Here is a 12,947-nt window from a genome sequence, read left to right on the forward strand (position 1 = left end):
GTAGAAGGGGAAAGGAGATTTGGGGTTGGTTTCTTTTTTCAGGCAAAGACTTTCCTACTATACTTACATTTCCCTGATATACTCCCTCAAAACTGGGTGCAAACAAGAAAAATAGAAAGCTTTCAGCCCACAAATTAAACAAATGCAACTTAAGTAACAAGCTTTACATTTTAAAATGTTGAATTATAGGAATTTGTACAGTATCACTAAAGAAATTACTTTCTAAAATGTTCTCAAACTGTTTAAAAAGTTGAAAAGAGATTCTTTGTAGGAAAACAGCCTAAAATATATTCTATATGAGAATGATCCAAGCAAGTCAGTAACTAGATATTTCATTTCTAAATAACCAAAAATGTTTACCAAAAATTTTCCCTCCAAAATAGTAATAATAATAAAAAATTACTGCAATTGTCAGTGTTGTAAAATACTGTAGTTCAAATGTGTACATGGATAAATAATAGATAACAGGCCACAGAAAAGAACTTTTGAACCTGTAGGAAAATTACAGTCAAATCAGAATGCAGACAGACTTCTGCAGACAGATGGCATATTTTTGATGAAAAAAGCCCCAGCAAACACCTGGCAGGGCTTCAGAGAGATGTTGGGGTGGGTTTGTACTTCTTGAAGGTTATTTCCAAAGGAAACTCACCTAAACACCAAAGAATGTCACCTGTTACTGACTTGGAGAAGAAGAACATTTGGTTCACTAGCCTACTGAGTGTTGCCTGTTCAACTCCCCCTTCAGAAGATCCCTGTTTTCAAGTCATGGCCATCTCCCTCTAAGATGATGAAATTTAAGATCACAGCTATGAAGACTCACCATGTTTGGAGGAGAAAAAATGTTTTGTATGTAACAGTAAAGGACACGAGCAGAACTTCTCTGCTCTGTTGAAACACAGCTCTACAAGTCAAGCTTTTTGGTGTGGGGTGCCAGGTTTAGATAAAGCAGCTTTGTAGGTCCTTTGGAGACCAAGCTGAATAATGCTGCCAGTGGTTTGCATTCTGCAGGTAGCATTGCCACCAATTTTTGCAATAAAAACAAGGAATCCTGAGGTCAGTTTGGGTAGATAAACAGACAGAAGCTGCTACTCACCTGTCACCTTAAAAATGCTCATGCGAAACTACATGCTTAACTTTAACTGAAACAAATAGGTGTAAAGGTCTATGTGCTGAAAAAAAAACCAAAACCCAAACCAGTCTGTTTTTTAATCCTATTTGGTGGCCAAATCAAAGTCGCTGTTTCTCCACTGACTAAATTTGGACCAATGAAGTTGCAGAACTTCATGCACAGGAAATCCATGTCTTAGTGTGATTTCCAAACAGCTCTGTAGGCTTACATTAGCCTGTAGTAAAAGTTGGAAATCACTGTTGCCACGCACAACTCCTTTGAGGACTGATAGCCATTTTTCTAAGGGCTAACTTACAGTGATTAAAATGAAAGTACAAAAATACAACAATTGGAGTCTGGAAGGCAAGTATACAACACTGTGGCACCTGATAAAGCAAAAATTATCAGAGGGGTGCAGCACCTCTCCTATGAGGAAAGGCTGAGTTTGGGCTGTTCATCCCAGAGAAGACTCCAGGGAGACCTTTCAGGTCTTAAAAGGGGTCTTTGAGAAAGCTGGCAAGAGACTTTTAACAGGGCTTGTTGTTATAGGACAAGGGATAAAGATTTTAAACTAAAACTTTACTAAACAAAGAAAATGGAATATTGTTATATTAACCAGGTGGAATATAAAACATGCAACCTTTATATTAGAGCACACATTTTGTACCATGTTTTAATTTAGTTCTGTTATCAACACACTAAAGTCTTACTCAGTAGAGTGTATTAAAACATCAACAAGAGCTTCATCCTTTAAAGTAGTAAGGTTTTGTAACTAAAAAGACTGCAAATACAAAGCCAAACCAAACCGCACCTTTGACAGAGACTGCATTTTACACTAAAAAAAAAAACCCAAATAACCACCAAGGCAGCAATAACTCCTTTCAATAAGATTAATATTGGATTAATTGGTACTTAAAATAAAGTATTTAATCATGGGGGGGTTTGTTTGTTTTCTGGTTTTGGGGGAGTGTTTTGGTTTTCATTTGTGGGTTTCTGGGGGGTTGTGGGTGTTTTTGGGTTGGTTTGATTTGGTTTGGTTTTTTACATAGGAGTAGTAAGAAGAGTATTACCCAGTGGAAGACCTGGAGAACCAAAGAGCTGCACAAGCTGAAAAGCAAATCCTAATGATAAGGGAAGTCCCAGAAAACTACATGCCATATTCACATCTTGATTATCTTTGAGTTGTGAGGCCTCTGCTGGCTCAGTGTCATCTGCTTCCTGCATGTTTTCACTGCAGTTTGCCAACATACTGGAATCTTCAGAATATTGAAAAACAACTTTCACAGATGACAAAATATCTGGTCGGCTATTTGTAACCTCTGAATAAACTTGTTCACTTTTGTCCTCTTTTTTATCAACTATCTCCTGTTGCTCAAGAGCTCTAGCTTGTTCCTTCTTCATCCCAGGAACTACACAAACTCTGCAGGAATATTTTGGCATAGGAGAAGACTGTCCCAAATGAATGCAAGAAATACCATGTAACAGAGTATCTGAGTCTGCAGTAGGCATGGAATAGGTTGCTTTGGTGCCACTGAAAGGTACAGAATATTCCTGCAATGCATGGTCCTGTTCACATTCTTCTCTGTGGTCCTTGCATAGAAAACTCTTTTTCCCTATTTCCAAAACACTTTTCTGGGGAATATAATCTTTTATTGGGACTTCTTTCCCTCCATCTGTACTACCATCAATCTGTCTTGGTAGATTGAACTTTGGTGCCAAGTTGACAATTCTTCTGTATCTTTTTCTCTTTGATGTAATTGGTGCAGCATCATTTCTTGGGATATCTACTTCACTTGAACACTGCATGAAGGTGGTCCTGGCTTCCACCAGGGAATGAAACTGCACTTCACCAGCTGCAGATGCTGATAGACCAGCCTCCTCAGTTACTGTTACCCAATGGTTTTCCTTCACCAATTCTTCATTTGACCAACAGCATTTTAGATGTTTTGAACTGTTCATAGGAGTCTGTTTAGGTTTTCTCATTTTTGGGAGCCTTTGTTCACCTACAGATTTATTCTCAGACCAAGAAGAGAGAGAAACTTGTGTATCAAAGCCCAGCTGCAATTCCTCAGTAGGTAATTGGAAATGAATTGGAAAACAAGCCTGAGCATTAGAGCTGCTCTCTTCTGCTTTTAATGCATGTGTGTCCTCTGTGTTATTACCAGGCACATTATCACCTATATTTGAATTGTAACATTGAAAAATTTTTTTTTCTTCACCACTTAACAGCTTAGCTTCCCTGTCAGGTTTAGGTGTACTTTGATATGATCCGAGTTTGTTTTCTTTGCTTAACAGTAGGATGTTACAGTCTTCAGAGATGCCTTCTGTTTCCTGGATAGAATTTTTCTCGTTGCTTCTTTTTAGGAAACTGCTCCTGCAAAGATTTTTTATGTGCCTTTGATTTGTTTTCTCATCATCTACTGCATTTTTTGATAGGTAATCAGTAGAGAAAGGTTTTAGATCTATTAGAAGTGAACTGTCGCTTTCCATAGGCAATTCATTTTTCAGTGCACTGTTGGTCATTGTTGAGACCTCAGACACAGCGATGGGAAACCTTTCTCTTGAAACCCCTGTAGTTTCTTTCAGGCTTTCATCATCACCATTAGGCTGTTCTTCAGAAACTGTTACTGAATCCTCTGGACCTTCACTGAATATACACAATGATTTGCTGTCTTCTTCTTTCAGATAATCCTCTTCACTTCCTGATGTGTCCTGGTCATCTGGAACTGGATGATGAGCTGCTCCACCTAACATTTTCTTTGTGATTTCTGTAGGACTACCTTTAGTTTTTTTATTTCTTTTTCGCTTTCCCCTCTGCTTTGCTTTTGTAGACAGGTGTCCATGTTTTTTCCTTAAAATTGTTTCCCTATGAAAAAATAACAAGAATAAAAAAATTTTAAAAAGCAAAATAAATATCAGTAATAACACATTCATTGTGTCCAATTTGAAAAATAGGTACTTTATGTTAATATGACGATCAAACATAGAACATTTGCTTTTTCAAATAAATAAAATCTCAAATAAAACTTTCTATTTATTACACAAATGTACACCCTCCAATTCAGAACACTCCTGAACATTTTAAAACAATTTAAAAACACAGCTGCCATCTCATTAACTTAGCTTTACAAAAGTATCACAAATCACTGCAAGACCAAACAACATGTTTCTGGATGTATTTTGTGATGTTTGAGTAAGAGATACTGAAGAGCAACTGCTATTCTGAAATTTCATTAAATGCCATGCTGAGCAGAAGGGTACTAAATGGAGGATGTAGTAAGGAAGTTTCATCCATTAAGATTAAATGGACTATACTTATCTAATTTGGACTCAAATACAAAAACATACTAACCCAAAATTTGAATAATGGAAGGGTACAGTGACTACAGTAACAGATATTTACTGCTCAGAATACTATGTGTTGCTGCATACATACTTGGAAAAAAAATATATTTTACTAGCAAGAATACACTACTGAAGATTTAACACAGTTTTAGGCAGTTATTTACAATTAGGTTTGCATCTCTCTTCAGAACATCAGATTTTTCTCTGCATTTCTCATCAAATTGAACAGATAGGAGCCCTAATGGTGACTTCCCTGAAATCTTGGCATTAGCCCATCAGCCAGCTAACCCTGAAATGAACACATGTAAGGAAAACCTAGTGCAAAATGTCTAACTTCTCCCTATAAAACTCCCCAGAGAGAAATGAGATTTCCAAAGCTAAGCTTGACTGCAAATCTTTGTATCAAAAATCTGCTTTTCTGTAATTCTCTGCTTTTCTGTAACCCTTTGCTCAGGATGGTCCTTCACACAAAACACTGAAGCAAACAAAGCAGCAGCTACAAGAATTATAATATTGAAAGTGGGTTAGAAGAGAAAATTCTCTGGTTTTAAGAAGCATAAACCCCCTTATCAGTGAAGCAGAAAATGTCACATTTTTAGTTGTTTTTAATGGAGTGGGAAATAAAACATCAAATTTGTGCACCAATTCCAAGAATACTTTAGTATTGTACCTAGGGGCCCTTGTGCTGCTATGCAACAACTCCACAGAAATGACAACCAAATTACCCGAGTCAGCAATAGAAAGGAATGGGCTTGCTCCTCCAGTCTTGGTATCATTATTGTAGCTATACTCTTCCTTATCACTCAGTTCTCACAGATGTGAATTTGCACTGCTACTGATGGATGTGGACTTGTCTAATACTCAAGCATGTTTCTGGTGCCTTACTCCTGACACATCTGGCAACACCTTCAGGACAATGCTGACAGAAACTCTTAGGCTAGGATGCCACACCAAAAGGTATTGTAGAACTCAGCACATTCATTTCCTCTCCTTGCCATTAATTCTGAACCAAGAAGGAAAACCACACTGGATAGTGTTAACTTCAGAATGCAAGAACAGCAGATAAACATCCACAAAATAATGGGAGAACCACCAAGGTAATCCAGAGAAATTAACAGTTATTATAGCATTGAAATTGTTGCATGTCAAAATATAATGAATGCAAATGTTGGTCCAGGTTGATGATGTAATGAGATTTGACAGTTCATAATAAATATAACAGCCTTGTAATATCTTTGCTTTGGAGACATGGACGTTTTACAGCAATTCAGAAAAATTCGTTTTCTAAAGGTCTGGAACTCTTAAAGCAAAAAGGAAAGTGCTGAGCAGAATAAGCAAATTTGTTATTCTTCACTTTTCTAGGCAACATCTATTTCTCCAACTGCTTCTAGGAAAATACTACCCCAAAGAAACACTGTAATGAACCATGATGGCTAAAAATTTCCTTCTTGGGGTATGCCCAGTTTCATATTATGGTTCATGCATTTAATAAAGCAATTTTTCCACTAGTTTTATTTTTCTCATCATTCCTCCTCTTTTAGTCCACCTACACGCATTTTGAGGATTTTTCCTTATTGTAAAACCATATGGCACACAAACACTGAGAAAATTCAAGAACCAGCATGGAGATAGACTTTTTTGTTACATATCTTGGTTTCAATACTTAAATGAGTGATAAAGATCCAGTTCCTCAAAATCAAATAAAATATTGGTATTAGGTGATCAGGAAAATGGAAAAAAGAACAAACAAACAAACAAAACCTCAAACTACCATATGCAAAATAACTTGTCAGCGTTACTTGATTTCCTGAAAAGTTAAATTCCATTATACAGGTGAGCATCCAGTTTAGCACTTTATCACTCCTGAAGGAACAGTCCTTGTCACCTTTCCCGATTTTATTCCAGATGCTGTCCTTGCACTTCCATTACCTGTCTTTCGCTGCCTCTACCACCTTCTTGTGGTGGATTTACCTGCCTGAGCCAGCATCAAAAGAAAGCAAGTACATGTTATTGCTGTTGAGCTCATTTAACTTACCAGAGCAATAAGTAAAATGTCTAAGACAAAGAAAGTGGTGGGTAGGATTGAGGTGACTGCTTTCAAAAGCAGCATATTAGGTTGCCTCACAGCCCATTTTAAGGAAATTCACTGTAAGTGATCTGTAAGAAACATGTGCATATTACAGTGTTGTAAATTAATGCTCCCCTCTCCAAGCATCCTACCAATTAGATTTGATCTGAAGTAACCCAGTATTTATTATTCTTTTGCCTCTCAACAGTATTGCCAGTAGTGGTGAGATTTAAGTACTGCCTTATGAAATAGACTAATTATCACAATGCTCGTAAGAGCTACTCCAACCTTTATTATTTCTACAGGACTGATGTCTATACAGCTCTTTGCAATGTATAATGAGCCACCAGACTGCTGTTCTGTTACAAGCCAGACACGAGAAATACTGATCTAGAGAGTAGACAGAGAATAGCGTACAGTTGGTTTGATCAGAGCATGCCTTAGACGCTGTTCATTTAATGAACAATGCGGCAAAATGCAACTACTTTATTTTTCAAAATAAAAATTAAAAAAACCCAAAACCCAAAAAACCCATGCCCAAGTAAAACACCCAATAAACCAACAAAAATCCCCACCAAAATCACCAAGCTCCTGAGCTTGTAACAGCAATTCAGTTTCAAGTGACAGTCCGTTCATTCCACAAGAAATTTCAGGTTCATGAAAGTCATAAACGTCTTTTGACTGAAAGATCCAATCTCCTATTTCAGCTCCTTACTCATACAATATGTTGGTTGACACTAAGGAAATAAATCCTGACTATATTGACTGATATACGTGTACATACTCACTGAATATGCTTGTGGCTAGTACCAAACGTCTACGTCCTGAACAAGTGAAATAACTCAAAACCTGCTTTCAATCTCACGTAGGTGCCACAAATCTCTCTTGCCTGACACAGTTCAAAATTCTAACCAGAAAAAAGGAGGAAAATAAAAATTAAAAACCAGCCCTAAAGGTACTGATTGATGCTGACAGACAGAAAAAACACCATTTTCTGTTTGACTGCATTTCTTTGCACCATTATGTATTGCTCAGTATTAAAAAGCAGTTTAAGCAGAAAAAGAAGAAAAAAGGACAAAGTGAAATAATGCAATTGATCTGAATCCAACTCAAGGGGATGTACTTACAATACAGAGAAGAAACTGCAGGCCTACCATCAGCTTTCTCACCCTTGAAGGCTCATAGAATCAATTCTCATTTAAGTTCTCTCTGTCAGTGTTTAGTCTTTTGAAGAGAACATGGTGGACACACATGCCAGTGTTATGCACTGGAAGTACAGCATGACTCATCTTGTCGAGTTTGATGGTATTAGTTCTATTACTTAGATGATATCAGCTCAAGCATGAAGACAACCTGACTGAAATTAATCCAAGCTAGACATGAAACATGCTAACTTGAGAAGCAGTCCAGAGAAATAGGAGCTATAGTCTAACTTGCACTAATTGTTGTTTGATGAGAAAATGAACATGAGCCGGCTTCAGTGTGCGCTAGCAACCCACAAAGCCAGCCATATTCTGGGCTGCATCAAAAGGAGCATGACCAGCAGGTCGAAGGAGGTGATCCTGCCCCTCTACTCTGTTCTCGTGAGACCTCACTTGGAGTATTGTGTGCAGTTCTGGTGTCCTAAACATAGAAAGGACATGGAACTGTTAGAACAAGCCCAGAGGAGGGCCATGAGGATGATCAGGGGACTGGAGCACCTCCCATATGGAGACAGGCTGAGAAAGTTGGGGCTGTTCAGCCTGGAGAAGAGAAGGCTGCGTGGAGACGTCATAGCAGCCTTCCAGTATCTGAAGGGGGCCTATAGGGATGTTGGTGATGGACTCTTCATTATGCACCGTAGTGACAGAACAAGGGCTAATGGGTTAAAACTTAAACAGGGGAAGTTTAGATTAGATATGAGAAAGAAGTCATTTACTGTATGGGTGGTGAGGCACTGGAATGGGTTGCCCAGGGAGGTAGTGAATGCTCCATCCCTGGCAGTGTTCAAGACCAGGTTGGATGAAGCCTTGGGTGATATGGTTTAGTGTGGCAGGGGGGTTGGAATCTTAAGGTCCTTTTCAACGCTATCTATTCTACGACTCTAATTAATAAAGTTTGTTGTGACGTGCTCTGCAGCAATGCTCCATAATCTTCTATTGATATAAAGACATTTATGTATGAGATTTTAAAGAACACTTTCAAAAATCCCAGGATAGAAAAATCTCATCTTCCCAGACATTGATCAGTCTCAGTTTTTCACTAACTACAGCACTACTGCATATGTGGATATGAATTAAAGTGGTCTAAATGAACAAAATTGGAGCAAAGATGTGTAATTAAGTATCCTCCAAAGCACAGACCACAATTCTGGGAGCAAAAGTACAACTTCCAAAAACAAGATGATGCTGCAAACAAGAAAAACATTCAAAAGGATAGCTGGGGGGGGGGAGGGGGAGGGAGGGAGGGGAAGAGATATATATTGATTCAGTTTTTAAATCAGCATCAGTTTGAACTGAAGCATTAAAGAAAAAAAAAAAAGCATAAGGTGCAGCTGTCCACACAAGTTTATAGCTCAGGAAGGAAAGGGAGAAATGGATTCAGAGTTATGAAGACAATTGGAACTGATCACAAAGCGCTCAAATCAGACAGATGAGAAAGATGCAATTCAAGAATAAGAGGAAAATAGGGGGAAAGTTAAAGAGGAAAACAGTAAATAAAACAGTATCAGTAGCTATTAAGCAACCAGCATCTAACCTAGATTATAACAACTTTAAAATTTAAATACTTGTAACCACAGATAATGTTGCTTTTCAGAACATCTGCTCCAAGTATTGCACTCATTCTCAAATGCTATATGAAACAGTTGCACAGCATTCAATTATAACAGGCATTCTCCGGAAGGTATTACACCTTTTCAACACATCTCAGTCACACTTTGTCATACTGATATCCAACTTTTACTTACTATTGCTGCGTATTACTCCTGGCACTGACTCATTTCCCTTCTAAACATCTTTCACCAAAAGGACTAAAGATACGCAAGTGACACAATGAAATATCCCTTAAACATTATTACTTTTTACAAAACAGCCCTGCATTACTCATTGAGTGTTGGACATGAACAGCTGCAGAAAACTGTCTTTCAATTCTGATATATAGCATCAACAGAATTCTGCCTTTGGACAGATAATAAAAGGCTACTTTAGATAAGTACTAACATATGCCAGAATTTTCTAAGTCTGGAAAGACAACTTACAAGAGACAAGTGGTAAAGGACACTGTCTAAGGGAGAAAAAGGGGCATCAGTTAAAGGTGTTGTCAGGAGCTTGTAAGCGACCGTTCCAATATAGCTATGAAACAAAATAAACAAACAGTACAGCCAGTTTTGCTGTAACAGTTAATGCCAGAAACTTAGTGCCCACTTGAGAATCACGTACTGCTGTATTAATTCAATCCTGCATCTGACACCCTGAAACCAGGCAGCAATTCTGTTAGTGATTTTGAAGTCTTCTCTGATAACATTTCTGATATTCTGGACACTGCTCTCACTATATTAATTAGAGTAGAATACTTTATGTCAGAAAGGGCCTCTAGAGATCGCATGGTCCAGCCCCTGATCAAAGCAATACCAACCGAGATCTCATTCCTCAGCATCTTACCGAGACAAGTTCTGAATACTCCAACGATGGAGATACACAACCTAATATCTGACTGGAATTTCCTGTGTTGCAACTTCTACCCTTTGCTTCTTATCTAAGAGGCACCTGGCTCCATCTTCATACTCTTCCACTAGGCAGGTAAAGACAGCATTAAAGCTGTCTTAGCTTCTCTTCTTTAGGCTGAACAATCTGTTTTTCCCAGTTTCTCCTTGTGTTTCAGGTGCTCCAAAGCCCTGATCACCCTCTGCTTAACTCATTCCAATATGTCACATCTTCCACATATCAGTGAGCCCAAAGCTTGACACTTTCAAAGGCAACATAAACTAATGAGGCAATACACAAACTTAACTAATCTCATTACAAGCTCAGTTCCCTACAGAGCAGCCACAAAGTTATACCATAGTTGAGTATCTTTGCTCACAATAAAACCTCTCCTCAAGACTTAGGGCCAAAAAGCATTATGAACTTAATCTAAAGTATTAATTATTAGAAACAAAAACTCAGCCTAGACTGTTGGAACAAAACAGAAACAGAATGAAACGCAATGCTTTGGATCTTCTATACATAGAAGAATGCATAGAAGAATACACACAGAGAATTCCATTTATACTCACATATATAATGGAATTTTGCTGCACAGCCATAAGTACAGTCTTCTAACTGCAGTTTTCATACAGTGAAAATAGTTTTGAAATGCTACCAGGTATACCTCACTGACTAGTGATGTACCAAACACCTGCAAAGAGCTGCAGATGAAGCTCAAACATGTATACCTGTCTTGCTTCAGATAAATGATGTGATATCTACTTATGCTCTCAAGACCCCTGTGAAGCAGTGTATTCACCTTATAAGCAATACAGGAAAATTATTGGGAAAAACACTAAATGGGGAGAAAGTAATACAGTTAATCCACTCTTAAGTCAGGTTCATGAGCTTTCAGAAACTCTTCATGGTTAAGAGAAAGATGGTGGATAAGCTGTTGAGTAACTTCTTACAGATTACTACAACCTATAGTATAGATTACTAAAAGGCATGGCTGATGAAGAAATAAAAAAATAATAGAAGTATAATGAATAAAGTAACAGCCAAACTGCATTACAGGCCCATGACTAAGACTTGTTTGTAAATGATACAATAAACCCCTTAGAAATAAATATTTATTCAGCCAGCTAAAGCAGCACTTCTTGTCTGTTAGTCATTTAGGAGATTAAACAGCATCCACTAAAGAATTAATGCTTTTATAAATCTGTAGAGTTAGACAACATGCTGACACACAAAACATTTTTCTACTGTTTCCATAAAATCTTAGAATACTTGAGAGTTACTATCAGGAAAATACTTTAGAAGGACAAGCAGGATGACCCACACTATTATAAAGCAGTTGCCCGCCCTGGTATCAGTTTCAGGGACCACAAAGGAAAAACTGAATTTGATTAACAGCCCAAAATATAAAAATATTTAGTATCACTAAAAAGACTGCAAGTACAACAAAAAATACTCTCTGGATACAATATTCTGACTTGGTACAAGATGATATTGCTACAACATAATATATGTATCAGTAAGGTGTACATGAAATGGTCAAGGACTGCCTGCCAGCCTGAGAAATGAAGCAGCAGCATTATCAGCTCAAAGGAAACTGCAAAGGCCCATTCTAGGTGCAATACTTCAATGTTTTCATTATTCTTTAGCTAGAATGACATTGACAGGTTATCTCAAGCTAAAAACATCACTTGCTGCTTCTGTTACTACAGAAATAAGACAAATTTGAAATGATCTGGCCTTGACAAACCGTATTTCTCACTACTTTATCTCCTAAATATTTAAATGACCAGCTGTGCTTTCACATATTTTTCCATGAACTCCAAAAAAGATGATTAACAACTAATTTCAAGCAATGAGCCTATTAAAAAAATAAACCCCAAATTAATTGACATGCAAGTAAGAAATCATCACACCTAGGAGATTATTACTAAAGAGTTTTAATCTCTGCTCTTGCTTTTATTTCAAAAGGATGAGATCAGAGAACACTGAAATGAGAAAGGATCACTGCAGAAACACTGAAGTGAAATATTTCCCCATCTCATCTATATGTATGTGAAACATCTGATCACTTTTACATTGAGTGCTTTATTTCAAATTCATGAACTGCATTTCAACACTGTCTTCTTATTGCTCTCTACTGGGAACTGTAATACATGTCTCTGTTCTTTTGCAGGGAAAACTCTCAATTCCCAACATGGACCTTGGCACCTCATCTTCAGCATGTACCAGCAAAGGGAAAACGTTTCTTCCCAAAATCTCAGTGCTAAAGCGAAGCAGCAGTTAAATCTACAGGTAACACACATCAACATAAAAATATTAAAGTAGTTATTTTTCTAATTCACTAAAAATTAATCCAACTGTCCAGCTCAAAGAAGAAAATACTAACAGTCTAAAGTCCATTAGGGAAGACAGACACAAACCACTCAAACATAAATGTTATGGACCTCATCTCAGCCTAGCTTTCAGTTCTATTAGCAGAGAAACACTCCCATCTCTGCAGAAGATTTCAAGAGATAGATTACAAAAGGCAAAATATTGGTTTTCCTCTTAAAAGACAAAAAGCTTAAGAAAAATTATGCAGTATGGTAAACTAGATTAAATGAACCTAAAGAGGACATACATACAAGAACAGAAGACAGAATTCCCTATAGGACCTCATTAAACATTGCACATTAAAAAGTTTTTACTAAAAGGTGTTACATTAAATTGTCATAATTTAATCCCAGCAAGCAACTGAGCC

General features: G+C 37.4%; 1 protein-coding gene across 1 annotated transcript in view; it reads right to left on the reverse strand.

Annotated features, from left to right (window-relative positions):
* The window catches only part of LOC101876287 (NEDD4 binding protein 2 like 2), a 48,208-nt gene that overhangs the window by 9,069 nt on the left and 26,192 nt on the right, over positions 1-12,947 (reverse strand). The window contains exon 8 of the mRNA XM_034073061.1: positions 2,179-3,974. Within this exon, the coding sequence (XP_033928952.1) occupies positions 2,179-3,974 (1,796 nt within the window). The remainder of the gene's footprint in view (positions 1-2,178; positions 3,975-12,947) is intronic.

The sequence above is a fragment of the Melopsittacus undulatus genome, chromosome 2, assembly GCF_012275295.1.
Source record: "Melopsittacus undulatus isolate bMelUnd1 chromosome 2, bMelUnd1.mat.Z, whole genome shotgun sequence".
NCBI lineage: Eukaryota > Metazoa > Chordata > Aves > Psittaciformes > Psittaculidae > Melopsittacus > Melopsittacus undulatus.